The sequence below is a fragment of the Schistocerca gregaria genome, chromosome 5 (assembly GCF_023897955.1).
Source record: "Schistocerca gregaria isolate iqSchGreg1 chromosome 5, iqSchGreg1.2, whole genome shotgun sequence".
NCBI classification, from domain to species: Eukaryota; Metazoa; Arthropoda; class Insecta; order Orthoptera; family Acrididae; genus Schistocerca; species Schistocerca gregaria.
In genome coordinates, this window is record NC_064924.1 from 542,696,858 (window position 1) to 542,723,873 (window position 27,016).

General features: G+C 40.0%; 1 protein-coding gene across 1 annotated transcript in view; it reads right to left on the minus strand.

Moving 5' to 3' along the window:
• LOC126273403 (uncharacterized) overlaps positions 1-27,016 on the minus strand; it is a 92,209-nt gene that overhangs the window by 54,832 nt on the left and 10,361 nt on the right. The window contains exon 2 of the mRNA XM_049976955.1: positions 22,197-22,295. Within this exon, the coding sequence (XP_049832912.1) occupies positions 22,197-22,295 (99 nt within the window). The remainder of the gene's footprint in view (positions 1-22,196; positions 22,296-27,016) is intronic.

Sequence of the window (27,016 nt, forward strand, 5' to 3'; positions counted from 1 at the left end):
TTTGTAAGTTTTCAGCTTGTGAGTTCTCTTGTATTCTGGAAATGTTGTGTTAGTTTTGTATTTCTGTTTTTATTTTTTGATTGATCCTGTGTACCACATGTGTGTCATTACCGTTGTTCCTAGCTATTTGTATGATTGTACTCATTTCTTGTTCATAGTTTCTCTTGCTGAGTGGGATTCTGTTTAATCTATGTAACATGTGTCTTAATGCTGCAAGTTTCTGGCTGTGGAGGTGGTTGGATGTGGAAAGTATTATTGTGTCTGTGGCTATTGGTTTTATAAAGATGTTAAATGTATGTTTGGCATTTTCTTTTTTTATTGTAATGTCAAGAAAATTTATCTGATTTTCTTTTTCAAGTTTGAAGTTTATGTTCTGATGATCTTTGTTTATTACCGAATGGAGTTCATCTATTTTTTCACTTGGCTCATCTACCAGACAAATAATGCCATCCACATATCTGTAACAATATATGATTTTGAAACTTTCATTAGTGGTTATCTTTTCAATTATATGATTTTCTAGGTGACTGATGAAAATGTTTGCTAGTGTTTGTGATATTGAGGATCCCATGGGCAGTCCATCAGTTTGTAGATAATATTCTTTCTCAAACTGAAAGTAGTTTTGTTCAGTGGTCAGTCTGAGCATATCTTTTATTTCTTTTATCGTGTCTGTGGTGAGCTTGCTGTAGGATGAGAGATTTTGTTCTATGATTTCTATTGTTTCTGTGAAAGGGATGGAGGTATACATATTTTCTATGTCAAATGAAATCAGTGATGCTGTGTGTGATACCTGTATCTTCTGTATGTTTTCTATTAGGTTTCCTGTGTTTATCACTGTTCTGTAATTTTCTATTTTATAGTGTTTTGTAATTAACTTTTGGAGCTGTTTGGCTATGTGGTATGTTGGGGTTTTCTTGAAGTTGATAACAGCTCTCATTGGCATTCCGTCTTTATGTACTTTTGGTTGACTGCGGAGTGTTGGTGCTTGTGGGTTTTTCTGTCTTATGTAGTATTTCTGTTTGTCTGTGAGTGTGTGTTCAATGTTTTTCAGTGTTCGTTTCATGTTTGCCTGGAATCGTGTAGTTGGATCTGACTTCAGTTTTTGTATGGCAAGGGTGTTTATGTATTCCTTGGTTTTTGTGATGTATTAAACTTTATCCATGAAAGCTGTTACATTTCCCTTGTCTGCTCTTGTTATTATAATGTTCTTGTTTGTTAACTTTTGTTTGAACCTTTTCACAGTGGCTGCTTGTGTTTGGTTGTTCTTATTGTGTGTCTGCTGTGTTTGTTTTATTATGCCTTTTATTTCTTCTTTCACTAGTTCTCTTGTCAATCCTATGTGTATTTCACAATTGTTTTGTTGTTCTTCACATGTAAGGATGTGTTCAGTTCCTACTATGAGATTTTCTATGTATTGATTGTTCACTTTGCTATTGGCGCAGTGTTTCAAACCTTTTTGGAAGAGCATTTTTTTTTTTCATTTTTGTGGAGTTCTGTCTCTGTTAGCTTAATGGAATGGAATATGTGTTGGTATCCATGTGATTTCACATTTAAAATGTAAATGTATTTTTGCATCTTTTTTACTGTTAGTTTCATTACCTTCTGTTTATGTTTGTTTTGTAAATGCTTCATTGCTGTGAATGTGTTGCGTTCAGTTTTTTCTACTAGTGCCATGAAAACTGTGGCGTTTCCTACATTTTTTGCCAATTCTAGATGAGTCTCATAGAGCATCATAGAGCATCACAGTTAGGTGCTGTCTTTTTCGAATAGAGCATCTTAATTTCATGTAGTAACCAATATTGTTCTGCAAATAATTTCAACTTTTGTGCCACTGTAGAACTGTTTTTAACCTTTACATTAATGTAACTTGGAATTAAATCGTTCTTTTTGCATGTTTTGTTGCATTTTATGTGCTGTATCATATTATGGAGTCTCAGAAGTATTTTCTTGAACCTGTTGTACACGTTGACAGGGAATGTTTGGTATAACTGTATTGACATCTTCAACTTTTGTAGTCCTGTCTTCCTCAGTTGCGTGTTATATTATGGTATATTGATAATTTTTACTTATGGACCATCTGGCAGCAACTGAATAAAACACAATTTTAGTGTCATACACGTTTTGCCTTTATTTTCTGCAAGGCATCATCAGTGGCCTGGAATATGTACATAAGTTAGCTATTTAATTTACATTTTTGTCACTGTAGGTTATAAACAGTTCTGGTGGTTGGTATTTTCTATGAAGTAGTAATGTTTGAACTGTACTTACAGGTTGTGTGGACAATTTCTTACATACTATGCTCCTGTTGCATTTTTGATGTTCTACTTCTTACGAATGCCAATTTCCAGTTCTTTCCCAACATTCCACAGCACTATGAACTGGACACTTGTTTCAGAGCAATGTTTTGGTTTCTATTGCCAACTGTCAAAGGTTTTTGCCAAAGATCGAATGTTATTGCCAAACTTTTGAGTGTAATTATTGAAGCATCTGTGATCTGTTTGGGTATGCATTTGTGTGTGCATTTGTGCATGTGTTAGCGTGTGTGTGTGTGTGTGTGTGTGTGTGTGTGTGTGTGTCCAGATGGTGTGGGGAAGAGTTTTTTTGTTTTATTGGTAACATCTTCATGATCTGGTCTCACAGTGAAGAAGAACTCCAGAATTTCCTCTCCAACCTCAACTCCTTTGGTCCCATCAGATTCATCTGGTCCTACTCCAAATCCCATGCCACTTTCCTCGACGTTGATCTCCATCTGTCCAATGGCCAGCTTCAAACGTCCGTCCGCATCAACCCACTAACAAGCAACAGTACCTCCATTATGGCAGCTGCCACCCATTCCATACCAAACGGACTCATTCACTACAGCCTAGGTCTTCATGGCAAACGAGTCTGCTCCAGTCCTGAATCCCTGAACCATTACACCAATAACATGAAAACAGCTTCTTCATCCCATGACTAACTTCCTGCCTGGTACAGAAGCAAATAGCTAGAGCCACTTCCTCATCCCCCCAAACCCAGAACATCTCACAATAGAACCCCAAAAGTGCCCCACATGTGACAGGATACTTTCCAGGACTGGATCACGTGGGTGCACATTCGCATGAATGGACGCAGGCAGACAGTGTTTGTTCGTAATGAGGATCACCCTGTGGCTAAACATGCCTTGGTGCATGGCCAGAACATCTTGGCACAGTGTTACACCGTCCAGGTTATCTGGATACTTCCCACTAACACCAACCTGTCAGAACTCCGGAGATGGGAACTTGCCCTTCAGTATATCCTCTCTTCTTGTTATCCGCCAGGCCTCAACCTCTGCTAATTTCAAGTTGCAGCTGCTCATACCTCACCTGTCTGTTAACAATATCTTTGCCTCTGTACTTCCACCTCGAGTGACATCTCTGCCCAAACTCTTTGCCTTTACAAATGTCTGCTTGTGTCTGTGTATGTGCGGATGGAAATGTGTGTGTGTGTGCAAGTGTATACCTGTCCTTTTTTTCCCCCTAAGGTAAGTCTTTCCACTCCCCAGGATTGGAATGACTCCTTACCCTCTCCCTTAAAACCCACATCCTTTTGTCTTTCCCTCTCCTTTCCTCTTTCCTGATGAAGCAACTGTAAGCTTGAATTTTGTGTGTATATTTGTGTTTGTTTGTGTGTCTATCGACCTGCCAGCGCTTTCATTGGGTAAGTCACATCATCTTTGTTTCTTTTTATATATATATATATATATATATATATATATATATATATATATATATATATAAAAACAGAAAGAAACTTCCACATGGGAAAAATATATTAAAAATAAAGATTCCAAGACTTACCAAGCGGGAAAGCGCCGGCAGACAGGCACATGAACAAAACACACAAACACACACACAGAATTACGAGCTTTCGCAACTGGCAGTTGCTTCGTCAGAAAGGAAGGAAGGAGAGGGAAAAATGAAAGGGTGTGGGTTTTAAGGGAGAGGGTAAGGAGTCATTCCAATCCCGGGAGCGGAAAGACTTCCCTTAGGGGAAAAAAAAGGACAGGTGTACACTCGCACACACACACCCATATCCATCCGCACATACACAGACACAAGCAGACACAAGCAGACACAAGCATGTCTGCTTGTGTCTGTGTATGTGCGGATGGATATGGGTGTGTGTGTGCGAGTGTACACCTGTCCTTTTTTTTCCCCTAAGGGAAGTCTTTCCGCTCCCGGGATTGGAATGACTCCTTACCCTCTCCCTTAAAACTCACACCCTTTCATTTTTCCCTCTCCTTCCTTCCTTCCTGACGAAGCAACTGCCAGTTGCGAAAGCTCGCAATTTTGTGTGTGTGTTTGTGGGTTTTGTTCATGTGCCTGTCTGCCGGCGCTTTCCCGCTTGGTAAGTCTTGGAATCTTTATTTTTAATATATTTTTCCCATGTGGAAGTTTCTTTCTGTTTTATTTATATATATGATGTAAATAAAAGAGAAAGAAACTTCCACATGGGAAAAATATATTAAAAACAAAGTTTCCAAGACTTACCAAGCGGGAAAGCGCCGGTGGATAGGCACAATAAATAAAACGCACAAACACACACACAGAATTTCGAGCTTTCACAACCGGCAGCTGCTTTGTCAGGAAAGAGGGCAGGAAAACGAAAGTTGAAAGGATGTGAGTTTTAAGTGAGAGGTTAAGGAGTCATTCCAATCCCGGGAGCGGAAAGACTTACCTTAGGAGGAAAAAAAGGATAGGTATATACTCACGCACACACACACATATCCATCCATACATACACAGACACAAGCAGACATATTTAAAGGCAAAGAGTATGGGCAGAGATGTCAGTCGAGGCGGAAGTGTGGAGGCAAAGATGATGTTGAATGACAGGTGAGGTATGAGTGGCGGCAACTTGAAATTAGCGGAGACTGAGGCCTGGTGGATAACGAGAAGAGAAGATATATTGAAGAGCAAGTTCCCATCTCCGGAGTTCGGATAGGTTGGTGTTGGTGGGAAGTATGCAGATAACTCGGATGGTGTAACACTGTGCCAAGATGTGCTGGCCTTGCACCAAGGCATGTTTAGCCACAGGGTGATCCTCATTACCAACAAACACTGTCTGCCTGTGTCCATTCATGCGAATGGACAGTTTGTTGCTGGTCATTCCCACATAGAAAGCGTCACATTGCAGGCAGGTCAGTTGGTAAATCACGTGGGTGCTTTCACATGTGGCTCTGCCTTTGATCGTGTACACCTTCCGGGTTACAGGACTGGAGTAGGTGGTGGTGGGAGGGTGCATAGGACAGGTTTTACACCGGGGTCAGTTGCAAGGGTAGGAGCCAGAGGGTAGGGAAGGTGATTTGGGGATTTCATAGGGATGAACCAAGAGGTAATGAAGGTTAGATGGACGGCGGAAAGACACTCTTGGTGGAGTGGGGAGGATTTCATGAAGGATGGATCTCTTTTCGGGGCAGGATTTTAGGAAGTCGTATCCCTGCTGGAGAGCCACATTTAGAATCTGCTCCAGTCCCGGTAAGTATCCTGTCACAAGTGGGGCACTTTTGGGGTTCTTCTGTGAGAGGTTCTGGGTTTGAGGGGATGAGGAAGTGGCTCTTGTTATCTGCTTCTGTACCAGGTCGGGAGGGTAATTGCGGGATGCGAAAGCTGTTTTCAGGTTGTTGGTGTAATGGTCCAGGGATTCAGGACTGGAGCAGATTCATTTGCCACGAAGGCCTAGGCTGTAGGGAAGGGACCGTTTGATATGGAATGGGTGGCAGCTGTCATAATGGAGGTACTGTTGCTTATTGGTGGGTTTGATGTGGACAGATGTGTGAAGCTGGCCATTGGACACATGGAGGTCAACGTCAAGGAAAGTGGCATGGGATTTGGAGTAGGACCAGGTGAATCTGATGGAACCAAAGGAGTTGAGGTTGGAGAGAAAATTCTGGAGTTCTTCTTCACTGTGAGTCCAGATCATGAAGATGTCATCAATAAATCTGTATTGGGTTGGCAGGTTTGGGTAACCAAGAAGGCTTCCTCTAAGTGACCCATAAATAGGTTGGTATACGAGGGGGTCATCCTGGTACCCATGGCTGTTCCCTTTAATTGTTGGTATGTCTGGCCTTCAAAAGTGAAGAAGTTGTGGGTCAGGATGAAGCTGGCTAAGGTGATGAGGAAAGAGGTTTTAGGTAGGGTGGCAGGTGATTGGCGTGAAAGGAAGTGCGCCATTGCAGCAAGGCCCTGGACGTGCGGGATATTCGTGTATAGGGAAGTGGCATCAATGGTTACAAGGATGGTTTCCGGGGGTAACAGACTGGGTACGGATTACAGGCATTCGAGAAAGTGGTTGGTGTCTTTGATGAAGGATGGGAGACTGCATGTAATGGGTTGAAGGTGTTGATCTACGTAGGCAGAGATACGTTCTGTGGGGGCTTGGTAACCAGCTACAATGGGGCGGCCAGGATGTTTGGGTTTGTGAATTTTAGGAAGTAAGTAGAATGTAGGAGTGCGAGGTGTCGGTGGGGTCAGGAGTTTGATGGAGTCAGGTGAAAGGTTTTGTAGGGGGCCTAAAGATCTGAGGATTCCTTTAAGCTCTGCCTGGACATCAGGAATGGGATTACCTTGGCAAACTTTGTATGTAGAGTTGTCTGAAAGCTGACGCAGTCCCTCAGCCACATACTCCCGAAGATCAAGTACCACGGTCGTGGAACCCTTGTCAGCCGGAAGAATGATGATGGATCGGTCAGCTTTCAGATCACGGATAGCCTGGGCTTCGGCTGTGGTGATGTTGGGAGTAGGATTAAGGTTTTTAAAGAAAGATTGAGAGGCAAAGCTGGAAGTGAGAAATTCCTGGAAGGTTTGGAGAGGGTAATTTTGAGGAAGAGGAGATGGGTCCCATTGTGATGGAGGACGGAACTGTTCCAGGCAGGGTTCAATTTGGATAGTGTCTTAGGGAGTTGGATCATTAGAAGTGGGATCAGGATTATTTTTCTTCATGGCAAAGTGATATTTCCAGCAGAGACTATGAGTGTAGGACAGTAAATCTTTGACAAGGGCAGTTTGGTTGAACCTGGGAGTGGGGCTGAAGGTGAGGCCTTTGGATAGGACAGAGGTTTCAGATTGGGAGAGAGGTTTGGAGGAAAGGTTAACTACTGAATTGGGGTGTTGTGGTTCCAGATTGTGTTGACTAGAATTTTGAGGTGTTGGGGGGAGTGGATCTGGAAGTGGGAGATTGAGTAGATGGGAGAGACTGGGTCTGTGTGCAATGACAGGAGGTTGAGGTTTGTTGGAAAGGTTGTGGAGGGTGAGTGACTTGCCTTTCGCGAGGTGGGAAACCAGGAGATTGGATAGTTTTTTGAGGTGGAGGGTGGCATGCTGTTCTAATTTGTGGTTGGCCTGTAGGAGGATGCTATGAACAGTTGGTGTGGATGTGGGAGAGGAAAGATTGAGGACTTTGATTTGGGATAGGAGTTGATGGGTGTGTTCATTGGCCGAGTCGATGTATAGGTGAAGGATTAGGCTGGTGAGGGCTATGGATTGTGCAGTTTGGAACTGGTATAAGGACTGATGGAAAGAAGGATTGCAGCCAGAGATGGGAACTTCAAGTGTGAGGCCTTTGGGGGTAATGCCAAATGTCAGACAAGCCTGAGTAAATAAAATATGGGAGCGTAATCTGGCTAGGGTGAAGGCATGTTTGCGGAGGGAATGTAAATAAAATTCAATGGGGTCGTTGTAGGGATGTCGTGAGGTTGACATGGTATTAGAAGGTGGAAAGGGTAATATGAGGTTAAAGTGAAAATAAATAGAGATATATATATAGGGAGAGATAAAGGTGTGAAAAAAGTCGAAAAAGTGTTGGTTTGAGATGAGCTATGTTGATCCTGTGCTGAACTTAGGTTGGTGAACAACAATGGGTGCAAAGGTTAGGTAGTTCTGTTGTCTCCAAAACCCGTTAAAGGGTGGGGAAATTCAGGAAAATTTCGAAAAAAAATTCTCGAAAAAAGTTTTGGAAAAAAAATTCGAAAAGGTTTCGAAAAAAATTACCCGAAAAAAAATCTCGAAAATTTTTTTCGAAAAAATCTCGAAGAAAATGCATGTAAATGTATTCTAAGGACTGGTTGTGTGCTGGCAGGTTATGAGAATGAGGCTAACAATTGTTTGATGAAGAAATAATAACGTTTAAACCTGTGGGAAGTTGCTAAAAAATGATCGGTTATGTGGGAAAAACGGGAATGGAAATAAAACGAAAGTTGTTGGAAGTAGCTGAGATGGTTGTTTAATGGGTGAAAGGAACTGAAGCTGTGAAATAGTATTCACGAGTTTACACGAAATGTTTGTAAACTTGGAACGGTGAATTTTATAGCAGCGGTTATGTTGAAAGCGTTAAAAATTTTTAGGTTATGGTTTGGAAGTAAATTACGTATTATTGAGTATAATTAGGCAGGATAAAATGTATGGTAGATTACTGAAAAAGGGAAGATGAATACAAAATGAAACTACTTGTACAAACAAAAAGAGAAAGTAAGATGATAGAGATGATTTCGTAATGTAACAGAGACAATAACAAATTTCACCATTCTTCTGTACCTTGAGCATTAACTGTGTCTTCCAGTACATATACTTCAAATATTTTTGTCTATTGTCTACCTCCATTTCACCATGAGGCCATGTAGCAAATGTATTGCCCATATATCTGAACCAGCATTATGGACATAAAGGTGCAGAACAAAGTGTTGTTGCTTCAGAAGCCCCCATGAATGTGTCAGGTACTAAGAGAGACAGGGGAGATGCTATTTCTATGGTATTTCTCCACTCATAGTACTTTCTTTGTCATTTGAAGTATGTTCAATACCAACATAGGTCAGTGAGGTTGCATATGTCTGGCGCAACATGTTCTTGCAGGATGCCGAAAGTTGCATCTACTGACACATTTGTTAATAGAAATTAGTTCTTAATGCATCATGCAAACAACCCATAGCTCTCTTCCCATGCTCTGTTCTCTCTATAGTAGACCAAAAACATCTAAATACCTAGCACGAGGTAGAGAATAAATACATGCTTCTCACAGCAGGAATTAAATCTCCGTTCTGTGCCATTGTCCCCACCTTTCATGTTCATTATACATTTACTGAGTCCCAAGTATGTCTTGAAAGTGTAAATGGTGGTGCACTTTTCTTCAAATCTTGCATGTCTGTAGCTTCCATATTAGGACACTCTGTGAATAGAATTCTTAAAAGCAGTTCTACTGTGACAATGCTTTGCATCTGCATATCACTAGCAGTAGGTTGACCTTGTAATGCAGGTAGGAAATTGGTGGCCTATAAATGCTTGGCTTGATTATGTAGCACCAGTATTTTGTGTTGTGACTTGGCTGACTACTTATTCTTGCCTGCCTGGTCTAAACTGCTCTGTTTTCATATTTACCATTTATTTCCTTCACAGCATGTTAAAGGAATGATGACCTTGTAGTTTGGTCCCTTTACATTCCACACCAACCAACCATAGTGTTTTATGGTGTATGACATGCAAGTTCCCAACAGTTTCCTGGGACTTGAGTGTTTTTGTATCTCTACAATTCCTGTAGTTAACTACTACATAACAGATTTCATGGCACTGCAACTTAACAGATTTTATGGTGTGCAAATTGCTTTCCAATGTGTTGATCGCAAAAATAAATTTTCTGTGAACCCTTAGCTTGTGATTTTCCATCAATTGGAAGTTAGAAACTCAAAGTTCATAGGGAATCTGAGTGCATAGTTGGTTCCCTAAGAGCCGCTATGCTAAACACACTTGTCATATTAACATCAAAATCTCTTAACAAAGTTCAAATACATGCACAAAGGAATTTTCAGTGAAAAATAATGTTCACTATAGTAAGGGAACTGGCCACTGCTCCTCTTTTTTTCATCAAGTATCAGAGAACCTGATACACTATAATGTGGAAAATAATCAAGAGAGATCAGAATTGCAAGTTATATATTTTTTTAGAATTTTGATGTAAATGTACATTGATGATGCATAATGCTGGCATAAGATTAACTCCTTTATTAGAAACATAATTATTTTTGTGTTTCTTAATGTACCTGTAATGGAAATAACAACATTGCAATTAGACTCATAATTGTTTTTTGTTCTAAAGGAACTGGAGAGGGTAACACAAATCACAGGTTCATAATTGTTTACATTGAATTAATGAACATCTGGGCAAGAGTAGTATCTCACACTATTTATCACATAAACTTCCAGTAAAAAATCTCAGAAAATAAATCAAATTTTGTTTCATGCAAGTTTACAGATTAAGTTCCACATTTTCCAATTAGCTAAATTCTAAGTGCAAATCACTTGCAAATAACCATGGTAAAGTCTTGGATTTCAGATTGCTTGAAATATTCAAACTCCACAATTTGAAAATATTTCAGAGTATTTGGTAGGGGCACAAGAGACAATTGCTAGTCTGCAGCTCAACACTTAGAAAAACTTTGAATCTTTGAGAGGCATGACCTACTGCCATTCATAAGCACTGTCTCTCCCAGGACTCAAAGCCAACTGCTTCATGTATCTGAATAATGTGCCCTGTGCAAGATATCTGACACCTATTTAACCCTTTCGCACCAGTGAACTTCTGGAGAAGTCAGGAGGGACTGTGGCACTCAGCTGGTGAACTGCTGCAGAAGTCAAGAGCTACTCATGCCACTCAGCTGGAGGACTGCTGTAGCAGTTTTGCCTCTCTTGATATTTCTCTGGTTCACTACACTCAGCTTTTGTGGAAGTTTGGCCTATGTGGCATCTAGTCACTATCTTGGAAGATCATAGTTAGCAGTAAACATGATATCCTTCATTTCAATGACTGCTTCACAGCCTTTGCATTATGGATCCTTCCTGCTAACACTAGCATTTCTGAATTGCATAGGTAGGAACTTTCCATGCACTACATCCTACATTCCCATAACCCTTCTGGCCTCAACCTATGTTAGTCACTGTCCTCATCCATCCAGCCTATCCCTGTTCCCATTTCAGCACTATATAGCCCTCATTCCACAACCACACCCACTCTTTTTATTTCTCTCCTTTTCTGCTACATCCCCTCCCCCCTCCCCACCATTCACCTGCCCTCTGTCTAACCTGCAGCACTTCACCGTCTGCCAACCCCACCATATTAACCCTCCCCCTCCCTGTGCCAGCCTCCTCCTTACCCCCACCCAGTCGCCACTCCTGCCATGCACTGGTGCTGCTGCTCACAGTGTGGTTTCAGTTGCCTGAGACTGCAGCGTTGTGTCTGAGTTGTGTTTGCATGAGTGTGTGTTTGCTTATGTGTCTGTTGTTGACAAAGGCCTTAACGGCTGAAAGCTTTAATTGTGAGAGTCTTTTTGTTATGCCTATCTGCGACTCAGCATCTCTGCTATATGGTGAGCAGCAACTTCCCTTCTCATAATACTGTAGTTAGCAATAGTATCACCAGATGGCAGTTGTATTCAGGTTCAAAGTGCAGTTTCTGTCCCTCTTGACTACCGATTTCAGGGCTTGTTTCAGTTCTGTAGGCCTACTGAGGTGTTGAGCTCCTCGTCTAGTTTCTACAGGACTAATATGGCACAGGAATGATACAATGTGGAGGAAGCTCTTTCCCTCATACTGGATAGTGACTTTGTATATGATGATGAAGATAAGTGTGAAAAGCCTTTTGTCCCCTCTTCTGCATCAGGTTTGTGTGCTATTCCAGATGTTCGATTGACATCTAAAGGATCCCCAGACTTGTCTACTGAAGATGAAACTGAATGTGCAGATAGTGATATAGATGAAGAGAAACTGGAAAAGAGAAAAATGACATGGAAAAATGAAAACTTGAATCTCAAGAAACACATGTTTGATACAGCTAATTCTGGAGTGAAAGGTACCATAAATAATGACAGCATGCAAGTTTCTTTCAGTTGTTCCTCAGCATGGATAACATAAACATTTTGTGTGAGGAAACTAATAAATAACTTTTCTCAAGTGGTGGCTGCTGGTTATGTTCCTGAGGGGGTCAGAGGGTATGGAGTGATATAAATATAAATTATATTTACATCTATATTGCTACAATCTTTATCATGACAAGAGTAATAAAACTGAGCCTGTCTGAATACTGAGAACCCAGTTATTCATACAACAGTTTTTTTCTAAGCTGCCACCTAGAGACTAGTTTCATCATATCCTGAGGTATTTACATGTTGCCTTTAATGAAAAGCTTCATAATAAAGACTATTTATACAAGCTGCAGCCACTAATAACCACTTTAGAAAACAATATAAGGAAAATTTATATCCTTATGAAAAGTTAAGCATAGAGAAAATCTTCTGTTATTCAAAGGCAGACTAAAAATCAAGTAGTATATACTTGCTAAATGAATCCATTTTGGAATAAAGACTTTCATTATTTATGATATCTACACAAATTATATTTTAGATTTCATTGTCCACTGTGATTCACATACTGATATTCACAAATATGACACCAGCATCTCAGGAGATGTTGTACCTACGTTGGTAGAACCATATTTCTGTTACACTGGACAAGTGGTACAAAACCTTGCCTTGATTTGTTAGTTGTATGACCAAGCAACCAGGGCTTGTAGTACAGTCGGGCATACAAGAAAAGATATACCTAAAATGACAGAAAAGCTTGCCTTCTGTTCAGCATTTCAATTACTGTTGACACTAAAATGTGAGACAAAAGAGATATATAGATGCCTTTGACTATCACTCTATAGAAATGGTGGAAACATCAAAGATGGATAATCAGACAGGGTTGATGAAATTGAAACCTACAGTACAGAACTTGTATTTTCTGTAAGGATCAGAAGAGGAGGAAGCAGATGAAAATGCATTGTAAGGAATGCAATAAGACACTGAGCACCTTCTCCTGTTAAAAATGTATTAAACACAGAAGAATGTTTGAAATGTAAAACTCTTTGCAATGAAACTGACATAATGCAAAGTGCTGAAACATAAAGTGTAATGGAACCCAAATGTAAATAAACATTACTGTACATGTGAAAAAATAAATAACATAAATATATTTTAAATAATAAAGCACCCACTCCACCAGTGCTGTGTCCAAAATCACAGATCTGATTGAAGGTATGAAAAAATTATGTGAATTGTCTAAAAGATCAAGAGCAATGTTTTTATTCAAAATCAAAATCAAAAACATTTCAGTATATGTATAAATATTTTCCCAAATTTCACCCATGTCTATTCAAATATTCATTGCAGTATATTTTGCATTCCATAACAGCACATAAATATACTTTTATTTCATTTCTTGCCACATAGTCACTACATGCCTTATGGATATGCCACAATTTGCTTTACAGACACATTCCTACTCAGTCTCCACAAATGGTTCAAATGGCTCTGAGCACTATGGGACTTAACATCTATGGTCATCAGTCCCCTAGAACTTAGAACTACTTAAACCTAACTAACCTAAGGACATCACACACATCCATGCCCGAGGCAGGATTCGAAACTGCAAATGTAGCGGTCACAGGGTTCCAGACTGTAGCGCCTAGAACAGCACGCTAAAGTCAGCACAACAGAGCTACCTATGGACAGTACTTTCAGTGAATGGCTAGGCTCAGTGCTAAGTTGGACAACAGCAGCAGGAAGACAGTAAGAAAGAAATATGAAAATTCTCCTCACTAAAGTGAATGGTGTTTGTACCACAGACATTTTGGTCAAAGTGCAAGATATTGAGTGTATAGACATGTAGGCCCATGCAAGAGTTACAGAGCACCTACCTTATTTCAAAAATGTCCCAGTTTCAACTGTGAGAGGTTCATTAAGACTTTTTGTCACTGATGAGACATCAGGATGATGGTTCTTCGTTGATACGTGGTCTGAGACCAGTGTGGGTCCAAGGAATGCTGATTGTTTGCCACAGCTTTTTGTTTTGCCAATATTAACAGTAGTGAACAACTCCCACTTCAAAAAATTTGGCAGGAAGGCATTGATGTTGATTTTGGAACAAGTGTTGGATTTGGAGCAAGATTTTTCTCTGGAATAGTCTTTCTTCGAGGCAGAGCTTTCTCTGCGGCAGAGGTTTCTTAGGCGCCAATATTCTAACTTATTTTCCCTAACACCAGACTTATGTAACAGTCAACTGCTAAGCTCATAACCAAGTTGGGTTAGATTATTTTCAATGCCTCCATTGCAGGATGTATGAAGATGTCAGTGATTTCTGTGTCTTCCATGAAATGGAACATTGTCACTTTTCCTTCTCTGTGACACTGCCGAACACACTCTCTTGTGTGATGCAAGAAGAGACCATCATCTATTTCTCATGACTCTGCAGAGATAGCTGCATTAGCCACAAAATGTGTGGTGTTAGAACAGAAGGTTGAATAAGTCAAGGTTTTGTACCACCTGGAATGAAAAGAGGTGAAAGTTTTAGAAAAACACAGTGGAGTTCTAAGACAGCATATTGCAGCTACAGAGAAGTCACTTAGAGAGGTGTGGCTGGAGATATATTACCAGTGGACAGCTGCTACAGCTCCACCAGTGGACCTCTCCCTTCCACCACCTCTCTCCTCACAGGTCATACCAGCAGCCAATGCCCTTGCACAGCTGATTCTAAGGCACTTCCCAGGACTAATGGAACCCGTTGCAGGAAAGGGATTATGTAAACACACTATGATTCTTGCATCCACACCACACCCAATCAACCTGTTGCAAGCCAACTAAGAAGGGATCTTCCAGAGACGGTGAAGTATTCTAAAGTCATGTTTGATGAAATATTAGTGGATGGGACGGTTTCATACTAATATAGAACATGGGCTGCACTGTTGCAAACAGTTGAGAAAAATGAAAGATTGGCATTTGTATGGGGCTATAGGGACCTAAAAGCAAGAACAACCCCTGATAGATACTCAACTCTGAACGTTTTAGACTTTATATGTAAGCTGGATGGTGCTACTGTTTTCAGTGTGATATACTGTGCAAAAGCATTTGCACAATAACCCATGTTCATGATGGACAAGCACATTATTGCTATTATGACTCCATTCGGCTTGTTTGAGCACAATGTGATGCCTTTTGGACTTTGAAATGCTGCTCAGATCTGACAGCATTTCATGACTGAGGTGCTGCAGGGTGTGGACTGTGTATTCTGCTAAGCTGATGATGTTTCGGTTTCCTCAGGGAATGTAGCAAAGCTTGTCTCCTGTTGCATGAGCTTATGCAACACTTAGATGGCTATAGCATAAGAATTAACAAGGACAAATGTGTGTTTGGCAAAGGTGATGTCTACTTTTTAGGGTACCAGAAAGGGTATCTTTCTGAACCCCAAAAAGGTCTCAATTATTTTCTCTACCAGTTACATAAACTGACCCTCATAGATATATGGGCAAGATGAATTATTATTGCTGACATTTGCCCCATTTGTGACAAGACTACTGATTCAGTTGGCATTATTTGTGGCAAGTGCAACATGTCAAAGACATTAACAAATGAACAGTAGTCAAGTAATGGAAGTATCTATTTCTGATAGTGATAACTAGTTTTCAAGATATGAGGGGGTTAGTAAGGAAAAGTTTTCCACTGAGCCCAGCTGTGGTGTGGATGTTGGGTCTGCAATGTGGCAGTGTCTACATCTTGTGTTACTAGCGTAGAAATATTGGCAGTCTGGACACACGTCCCACTTACCGTGAGCACAGCAAGAGAACTTTCTCCATACCCAACCCATTCAGTCTGAGAGTACCAGCAGGGTATCTCTTCCTGGTCTCCGCTCTGTCTGAGAATCTGCTAAGTCCCTATGAGGAAGCTATCTCTTCTTACCCCTCCTATTCTCCAAAACTACTTCTTATGGCTGGGCAGCCATCGCTGGTCTGTGATGTATCATGAGACCCACCTCTCTGCTATTTTCATATGGCTAATCCTGAAAATTTTAAATGACAGTGGACCATTTGCATGCTTCAGTAAAGTTGAGGACAACAACCAAACCCCTTCAAGAGTGACACTGTTGCATGATTATTTTAAGGTTTACTTTTTCTTCTGTACTAGTGCTCTGGTATCTCAGTAAAACTATGGTGAATATTTGTCATTATTCTCATCAGGATTATAAGCTGCCATTGTAGCAGCTCCTTATGAAAAATTATTCATGTTGTGTTCAGGAATAAAGACAGGTGAGAGGTGTTTTTCTGAGTTGTACCAGAAAGAAAAAGCTACTCTGGGTTCTAGGATTCAAGGTATGCTGTAGTAATTGCAAATAACATTACCAGTTATCTATTACTGTCATCATTTTCACAGTTTTATCTAGAAATTTTTGTAAAGCACCTGTAAAAACTACTAATATGAGTTACTGTGCTTTAAACAGCTTGGGACAAGATACCTCTGTGCAAAAGTAAATAGCTCTTCCATAAGTGAGAGGTGATTTGGGGTATTGTGAATTTTACATTGATTAATGATGAAACTGTGTTAAAAGGTTGGTTGTTTGCTTCTTTTCATGAAACTTATACTATTACTTAGAGGCATGCAATTTGCACCTCCAGTCAGCTTTATATTGCTGTAACTCTAAGTTAGATGTTGAAATGTCATGGTAACCATGTTCCTAGAATTAACTGGTGAAACCTAAGACTTACCATCATGGTGTGTAAAACTCCAAAATTTCTTACTATTTGCACAGATTTCAAACTCTTACCAAGAGCTGTTGGTAAATCTTAGGATGTACCTATACCAACTGGTAAAAATGTATTCACTTAAAAAAGTCAGCTTAGCAATTTAGTGAAATAGTTTGAAACTATTGTAAATTTATATATTTTAAACATTCTTGCATTCCAATGTGATTGTAATGAGCAACATTCCATATTAGTGAGAAATGTTGTAAAAAATGTTACCTTGTGAACATTAATTTTTCTTACAATAAGGCTGACTATTGTGGCATTTTGAATTACATAAAATGGAAGACGATTTACACAAGCATTTTTTAGTTGAATCTTATTTAAGCAATTACACTTTTTGAACCCTTGTCCTCCAACAAAAGATTGTTTGGCAACCACTTCCTGTAGACTAATTTCTTCCCTTGCTACTTCTTCAATTTTGACAGAATTTTCCTTGTGCAATTTAAATTGGTTCCTAGTGTACAATGACTTCACTTTACCAGCTTTGGTACCAAGTTAATAAAATTCATCATCCTGAATATTTATCACTATTGGTATTATAGATTTTGCATCAGCTTTTGCCCTGTCTACATCCGGTACTTTAATTCTCACATTCTGTCCAACTGAAGGTTTTGGAATTTTGTTACATGAGACTGCTTTCATTTTCTTTGCCTACAATTGAAGACCTCCTTTGGCAGCTTCTCGGATCCGTTCCACTTTATTAACACTGTTAGAAGTTGTCAGCTTCTCCTCACAACTGTCAGCTGCTGCTGGTGTCTGGTTGTTAACTGTCATAAAATCCTGTCTCTTTGATGCTTCCTCACCTGCTGCAGCCGCACTTTCTACCTCTGTTCCTTCTGTTCCAGTACTTGATTCACTGGCATAAATTCCTTGGCTGTCACTTTCAATTTCCTGTGAGTCAGTGGAAGTGGTGTTTAACATTGTTTCCATGTCTTCTTCAGTGTTTGGATTTTTTTATTAAATCATGTGGAACAACTGAGGTCGCAATGCCCATTTTCATTGTAACCCCAAACATGGCTTCATATGGTTAACATCTGATCCCTTAATGATAAGCCCTATTTTTCATTGCTTGCACCTACCTCAGCCCTTCAGATCATTTTGAAGTTTTGTTTGTTTCCATCCAAGTTGATAACACTTTTTTAATATCTTGATTTGCTCTTTTGACTGATCCCTGAAGCTGACTGTGCCTTGGCTTCCTGTGGACTATCTTTATATCACTCCACAACCCACATAAATTTTCAATGACTTCATTACAAAACTCTCTACCATTATCAGAATAAAGGATACTTGGGGCACCAAAGGCAGTAAAAATGTCAAAAAGATGATATGCTACTTCATCAGCCCTTTATAAAGTTAGTGCATGGAGTATAACAAATTTTGTCAAATGATCTTGGTATACAAGTATGAACTTCGACTTATTGTCTGGGTTTGTGTGCATGTCAATTAAGTCAATTTGGCATCATGACTTCATTTCATTTTGTGATAGGCTTCACTACAACACCCCTTTTCAATTTGTTTTGCTTTTTCTGATATGGTTCATATAATCTCAAATAAGTACTGATCAATTCAACAGTGACATTCTTGTACATACAATTCAGTACCACAATCATCTGTGTTTGGCAGCCATGGCCTGTACCAATGTGGGTCTCCTATAGTACGTTAAAAAGTTCATCAAAACAAATGTAATAACGGATTTCTTCTTTTCCAGCAGACACCGGCACTATGAGTTTCTCCTCACCTCCAATGTTGAGAAGATCATGTCGCTTCAAACATCTGTAGTCTACAGATTTTTTATTGGAAATGGATATTGCATTTTTCATTTCACTTAACAGAATAATATATTGTTCAGCTGTTACATAAAAATTGTTGTCCTTCTTCTTATTCACTGAGTCACCTAAAAGTTTGTAAAATCTGTTACGCATAACATCACTCATTCTGATGCAAAGCTGCATAAAAAACACCACTAAAACAAGTTGAAAAGATGACCAAATGCATGATACTCAACACTGACTGAAACTATGCAATGGTGAGTGCGCTGAGAACTTATAATTGCCAACAACGAAACTTATCTGAACACAAAATTGGCAACAATAAAACTTGTCTAAACCTGCACGACAGAGGTGAGAGTTTTCAATCCAGCTTTTACCAGTTTTCATTGATAAATCCTAAGATTTATCAATGTATCTTGGTAAAAGTTCAAAATATATGCATATAACTACAAATTTTGGACTTTTACCACAACACAATGGTAAATTTTAGATCTCACCAGTTAATTCTAGGATTTACCGACTATCCCACTTTTACAGTAACATATACACCTAAGGCCTATTATTCTGATAACAATTACTAATTAATTAATGCAAATTTGATGAGTAAAGCCTGCAGATACATTTTACATGGACTGTAATTGTATTTAGAATAGGGAGGAGGGCGTTATTTTTAACAATTTTCTGAGCTATTGAAGGATGCCTCTTTGTTACCGAGGTATGCATATGAGCAAGAGTGTTACTGGATTTACATGTATCTTATATAAAAAAAGTAGATTAACAAATTTTAACTACTCTGAGGAGCTCTTGAGCTAACAGACTGCCACGGGAAGCACTGCCACTCACTGCAGCCCAATCATCTGACCATCCTGTAGCCAAACTACACCACCCCATTCCAGTCATACCAGCCAGTGAACTCCAAAAAGTCTCTGCAAAGGCCAGATCATTGCATAAGTTCTTTATCCCCTGTTAACAACTGTAAGTCACTTCTAACAGACCAAGCAAGGTGGGACAGTGGTTAGCTCACTGGACTTGCATTCGGGAGGACGACAGTTCAACCCTGTCTCTGGCCATTCTGATTTACGTTTTCCGTGATTTCCCTAAATCACTTCAGGCAAATGCCAGGATGGTTCCTTTGAAAGGGCAGGGCTGCTTTCCTTCCCAATCCTTCCCCATGCTTGTGCTCCGTCTCTAATGACCTCACTGTTGACAGGACATTGAACACCTCCCTTCTGACAACTTTAAAAATTTTAATTACACATCATCCCTAGATTTAAGTCCTGGGCAACCTGTCATCTACAGAAGATGCCATTCCAATACCAATTTACTGGACACCAGGGCTACTGCATTAATAATTCAAAACTTTTCCTTCACACTTAATAATTTGGTACCAACTCCCATGTCCTATATATATCCCATTCAACCACCCTTTTAACACAAAAGCACTTTGTTTTGGGTAGGGATGCTGACAGACAATATACATTGTGATGTCTGAGCAGCCAATAAGGTGAATGTGAGAAGTAACACGTATTGGCCATAGGGTCCAAGCAGAGTGTTGGTCGAGGGGTGTTCGTCTTCCATTGTCCCATCTCTTAGCATAGCATGATGTGCACCTTCCTTTCTCTCTTACTGATTTTTGGACTCTGTTCCATCACTGATCAGCCACTGGTCTCCTCCAGTTGACTGGTGATTTGTTCGCCACCTCTAAAACAGGCCCTACTATATTCCAAACTGAAGAATAGGTGCTAGTTTTACCTCTTGAGCCAGCTGCTGTGGCCAAGCAGTTCTAGGCACTTCAGACTGGAACCACGTGGCTGCTACGGTCGCAGGTTTGAATCCTGCCGCAGGCATGGAAGTGTGTCATGTCCTTAGACTAGTTAGGTTTAAGTAGTTCGAAGTTCTAGGGGACTGATGACCTCAGATTTTTAGTTCCATAGTGTTCAGAGCCATTTGAACCATTTTTACCTCTTGATTTATCTTTTTTTCTGTCTTTCATGGGTGCTCACACATCTTGCCTACTTTGCAGACATTGGCACAGAGGGATATGATGCAAAGAGAGTTCATACACGCACAATTCCAAAAAGTGGATGTTGACTGAAAAAAACCAGATGGATCAGGCTGTGAAGCAGCCCACCTATTATCAACCTTTGCCATTCTCTGCCCTCTGCCTGTCTATCCCTTTTGCTGCTCCCCCACCAGCCTGCACGTGCCTTCTACCCCATCTGCACACTTGTAGTCCTTCCCCCTTCTCTATTTCTCCCACCCTCCTCCCCCACTCCTTCCGTCCAGCGAGGTTCAGATGTTACACCTAACAGCTCACTGTCCTGTCCCCACTAAATCCCTGCACACTCATATAGATGGGAGAGTGGTCTCATATATATTGTATGTTGATAGACACAATAAAAAAACACACACAAACACACATATACAAATTTCAAGCTTTTGCAACCCACGGTTGCTTCATCAGGAAAGATGGAAGGAGAGGGAAAGACGAAAGGATGTGGGTTTTAAGGGAGAGGGTAAGGAGTAATTCCAATCCCGGGAGCGGAAAGACTTACCTTAGTGTGAAAAAAGGACAGGTATACACTCGCACACACACGCATATCCATCCGCACATATACAGACACAAGCAGGCAAAGAGTTTGGGCAGAGATGTCAGTCGAGGTGGAAGTACAGAGGCAAAGATGTTGTTGAATAACAGGTAGGTATGAGTGGTGGCAACTTGAAATTATAGGAGGTTGGGGCCTGGTGGGTAACAGGAAGAGAGGATATATTGAAGGGCAAGTACCCATCTCCAGAGTTCTGATAGATTGGTGTTAGTGGGAAGTGCACGGCCAGCACATCTTGGCACAGTGTTACAAAATGATTCAAATGGCTCTGAGCACTATGGGACTTAACTTCTAAGGTCATCTGTCCCCTAGAACTTAGAACTACTTAAACCTAACTAACCTAAGGACATCACACACATCCATGCCCGAGGCAGGATTCGAACCTGTGAGCGTAGCGGTTGCACGGTTCCAGACTGTAGCGCCTAGAACCGCTCGGCCACCACGGCCGGCTCACAGTGTTACACCATCCAGGTTATTTGGATACTTCCCACTAACACCAACCTATCAGAGCTCTGGGGATGGGAACTTGCCCTTCAATATATCTTCTCTTGAATTTTGTGTTTGTTTGTGTCTCTATCAACATACCAACGCTTTTGTTTGATAAGTTACATCATCTTTGTTTTTAGATATATTTTTCCCATGTGGAATGTTTCCCTCTATTATATATTTATCGAGGCAGGATTCAAACCAGCGACTGTATCAGTCGCGCGGTTCCACACTGAAGCGCCTAGAACTGCTCGGCCACTCCAGCCGGCCCTACCTGTTGAAGTCTGGCCACCAACATGCAAGTTTTTTCAGGTGACACCATGTAGGATGACTTGCATGTGATTATGAAATGATGATGATAACAGCAGAACACCCAGTCTCCATGCACAGAAAATCTCCAACCTGGCAAGGAACTGAACATGCTGCTTGGCAGTTAGATGCGCTGACCTCTCGCCTGAGAATGCAGATGCCCTCCATCAGATGAGTAGCTTGTATCCTTTTCATATTGTCATTATGTACTGTAGTTCGTGTTTTTAAAACCTCATAAAACCAAACACAGCACACAAATTGTCATAATGTATACTATCTTTGGTTCTAGAAATACATTAGTGACTTACTATAGGAGATTGTTCTTCTTAACTTAATCTATAAAACACACACTCTTTACTAGTATGTTAGCTTTTACAATGATTTGTTACTAAATTCATATCTAACTTACCTTTGCAACAACATGCTTTGTTTTACTCAGATGAAAACATCCACTCTCTCTTCTTGCCATATTTTGGAGGGAAGATTTTTTCCTCATGGTTCTCGTAGTCTGAAAGCACATGTGCATATGATGTATTGATGTATTTAGAAATATAAATTATGACCTGTACTTTACTTAACATAAATACGTGGAATTCTGGAAACAATACATAGTGTATTGCATGATACTGCCTGTTGAGGCTGGCAGAGGAGTTAACACTAACATGGGATTTATTATAAAGCGCTATCAAAATTTAACAGTTTCTGTGTGCACATTGAAAAACTGCTGTATATGACTTTTTCAAATTCATGTACATTTCTTGTTCAAATGACATATATTTCCTTTACTGTTCTGAATTATTGTGTAGAAGATACCCAAAAACCAATGTTTCCTTCAATACATATTTCAGCTGGATGAAGAAGACAATGCATTGAATAATGATTCTATCCATTCAAGGGCCATTCTTGGATTCCATTCAGCGGTTATGTTATTCTTCCTCCCAAAATTATTTTAGGCAATATCTTCAATAGTGTTGTTTTTAGGACATGTGCACAGTATCTAAAAATCGCAAATATTGCCTCAAGGCTTAGCCAATTTAACTTCATTACCCATTACATTCTTTTGGTTAATTAGAACTCATAAGTAATATGCTCACCTGAAAACCATGCTAATTACAAATACCAGTAACATAAAACTTTGTTGTCATTGTTCATTTGTAAACATATACCTGATTGCCAACTTTCTGATACGGTAGATCTAAAAGCCATATAAAGTACTGTAGCATTTATATAGTTAATGATGAAAACATGTAAGCATCTTTTGCATTCATTTAATTCCTTAGTAATTACCATTCTCAACTAAAATATTGTTTCAGAAATAGAATAGCATACTTTTTCAAACTAGACTGCATAATTCAATAGAAATTATTTCAGTATATAAAATTTCACATGCAAACAAATACCTCTCCATTGTTCAGTTAATCAGGAATGTAAGTCTATAATAGTAATTTGTAAAAAGCCAGCAAACAGCTAACTCAGTTTTAATTATTGGAAACTTATGAAAGAGAGGCTGCTGGAATCAATTTACATCAGTCTGCAAAAGGTTATGAAAGAAGTAAGATCTGTATCCAAAAACATACCACAGGCAAGTTAGCACAGGTTGCAAGTTGGAAAAAAAGCATCTTGATTTATCTAAATTTCAGGTCAGGGAGTTCACTCCAGGTTTTAATGGTTGTTTCCAATGACTGGCTGTGAACTTGTAGTTAATTTCATGAACTGTGTTAATCTTCAGTAATGCTTACTATGACAATAGAATCAAGCTGTGAACAGTATTATTCTCAAATTATACTTACTACACACATTGCCTTTGGATTGATTCAGTTATTAGATGTAGAGGAAAGTGATTTAAGAAATTTAAGCAGTGACTGTGTTAATTATATGTTTGCAACATGAAAAATTTTGTGTCATTTCAATGTTAGGTTACTGCACTCGGACTATCATGTTACGGAACATCAAGTGAATGTAGTATGTGGTTGTAATGCACAAATAGAATGCAACACAGTGATTGCAGCTTAGCTTGTAGATAAAAAAAGACTGGCATCTAGGTCTATTACAGGGGTATGAGCCATGAGGTAAGGCGTTGGGACGATGGGTAGTGTGGGGATGTTCCTCTCCTTTACCACATGGTGCCATGCTCATCACTACTGATGCCACCTTCCTTTACACTAACATCCTTAATGCCCATGACCTTACTGCTATTGAACACTATTTTTCCCAGTGTCCAATGGATTCCAAATCAACAACCCCCTTCCTAGTCACTATGACCAACTATATCCTCACCCACAATTACTTCTGCTTTGAAGGCATTACCTACAAACAAATCCAAGGTATGGCTATGGGCACCTGCATGGCACCATTCTATGCCAACCTATTTATGGGCCATCTAGAGGAATCATTTCTAAACACCCAGAATTATTAACCCCTAATCTGGTTCAGATTCATTGATGACATCTTTGCAATCCGGATTATGGATGAGGACACCCTATCCACATTTCTCCAGAGCCTCAAAAATTTCTACCCCATTTGCTCCACCTGCTCCTACTCAACCCAACAAGCCACCTTTCTAGATGTTGACCTTCACCTCAAAGATAGCTGCATCAGAACCTCGGTCCACATCAAATCCACTAACACCAGCAATACCTCCACTTTGGCACTGCCATCCATTCCATAACACGAAGTCCCTTCCACAGGAGGGCCCTTTCCACATCTGTAATGACTCCACCTGGTATGTACATGGAGTGCACATTGCTTTTCTTACCCTTCTTGTCAGCCAAGTCCCTGAGGGGCCCCATAACATGCCTAATGTTGGAGCTCCCAACTACCAATAATCCCACCCTCTGCAATTGCCCGGATCTAGCAGGCTGAGTAGTTTCCTCTGAAACAGGACAGGTGACAGCATCTGGCTCAGTGACAGTGTCAGCCACAGACAGCATCTGGAACTTGTTTGTCAGACAAACCAAGGAGGCTTTACTTGCGGCCGCCTGGGAAGTCTTTTGCCACCTGCTTCACCCCAGAGCGACCTCCCACTCAACCACAGGTGAGGGGCCAGCCTCAGTGTGAGCAGTAAGTGTGTTGGCCACTGGTGACGACCGATCAGAGGACTCTGACGTGCTGGGCATCCATAGGATACCCATGGCCAGTCCACAACAGGGGTGCTCACCCACTGTTGAGCTCTGTAGCTGAAGCCATCACAGCCTGAAGCTGAGAGTGAAGTGTCACCAACTCAGCTCGCATCTGCAAACAATAATCACAGTCCCTGTCCATACTAAAGACCGTGGAAAACTAAACTATGCAGATAAACGGACTATCTACACATACTGTGCAACTCTAATGTAGACCCTGACAAAAATGCATGAACTGTGTCTAGTAATATGCAGATACCAATCTTTGGATGTTAGTATTTTTTAATTACATTTTGTGTCATAGCTGTATTTCATTCATTAAATTTATTATTAGAAAATTGTGTGCATGTTCAACTGCTTCTTCTTTTAAGATGAATTTATTTTTCCTTTCTCTGTTTCTGTACAAATTATTATTAACATCTTCCCACACTGTTTTCATTGTATTATGTACTTACTTAATAATTGAGACACTTGCTGACATTTATGCTTCTCACAATTGATTTCAAAGTTACATTCATTTCTGCACTATATTAAGCTCCTAGACAATATCTGACAGTTTTCTTATGCCTTGAGTTATCCATGTATTTGATGTTATGTTAACCTTTACTTTGTGAGCTACAAATGCATGGTAACAGCAATTTTTATAACAACTGAAAAATGAATCAAATTCTTTCTTGACGTTTTCTTGAAATACTTTTCCAAATTTATATTCTTTCGCATGCAGTTTAAATTCTATGCTTGCTTCCACTCTTGACTCCTCTTTTGACATAATTTTTATTTATCCTGCAATTATTATTATACAATCCTTAATTGAATTGTGGTCTGAAAATCCACTGTCCATCACCTTGATGCCATAAAATCTTTATTTACAAATAAATTAAAAGTCAGTTTTTGATTAATGAACTGCTCAAATCTGGTGATGTCTTGTACTGTTGGTGACAGATCATAAAAGATTAATTATCCAATCAGTTGATCCTTTTAATAATCATAGTTCTGAAATTTACACTGACAATGTAGACTAAGGACAACTGCAACTTACTGTAAAAATAGCACATTAACTTGCAGACAGGCAAAATTAAAATACACTTACACTTAAGTTTTTGGTCACAGCCTTCATCATAAAAATAGAAATACTTTTCATTCACTCAAACAAGCACAAATCATGCACATATTACTATTAACTCCATTAACTTAGTCCACTTCTGGCCCAAGCTGCAGGAATTGGTGGTCATGTGTGTGAGGTGTGCTTGCTATTGTGAAAGCTGTGGCTGAAAGCTTATATTTAAATGCCTTTTAATTGTGCCTGTGCGCAACTGAATGTGTTCTCCTTATATTAAGTATCAATCTATCTTTGCTATGTAGGTTTTCTATTGATGCTGATGAATTCCACAGATATAGATAATCAATACATATAGTCAAACACACTTTATTCATGTGCAATAAAAATAGCACAGCATTTGAAAACAACAAAAGTCACACTGTTTTCCAAAGCTCACTGACCATGAAGATAGAGCACTCCTCATTCCAGTGTCATTGACAGTCAATGATCACATCTCCTCTGTGAGTGCAGAGCATTGGGAAGAGAAAATGGGCATTGTCAAATACAAGAGTGTTGTAGGCCTTTTAGGGTGTTTGTTGATCTTGCAAGGTAGCATCATCAGCCATGTCATGGCTGGTCCAAATGGAAGGCATGGATGCACCGTTTCTGATGGAGTCAGCGAGGGCCATGCAAGGTGGACTAGAGAAGGTATAATCTGCCATCCAGTAAGGAAGACAGACTGATTGACATGCATGTGTGAACTGTACTGGCACAGGAGGTGGTGATGTTAGAGAAGTGGCAAAGAGAGGGATACGTATCTTGAACATCTCACTGCTGCTGAGCGTCACTGTTACTCCAGCCACATCCACCCCATATGGAAGAGGGACTGTGCATATGATTGTTATGTGTGAAGTGGGTGTGGCCTTGTGCAAAGGATTTGTGACATAGAGGATGAAGAGCAATCCATCTTGTATCTGTAAGGCAGGCTTGTTGAGCGGGCACCCAGAAGTGTAGATAGAAAAGCAAATCTCATCAATATTAGTCATAGGGGGAGCAGCAGGAGAAAGAGAA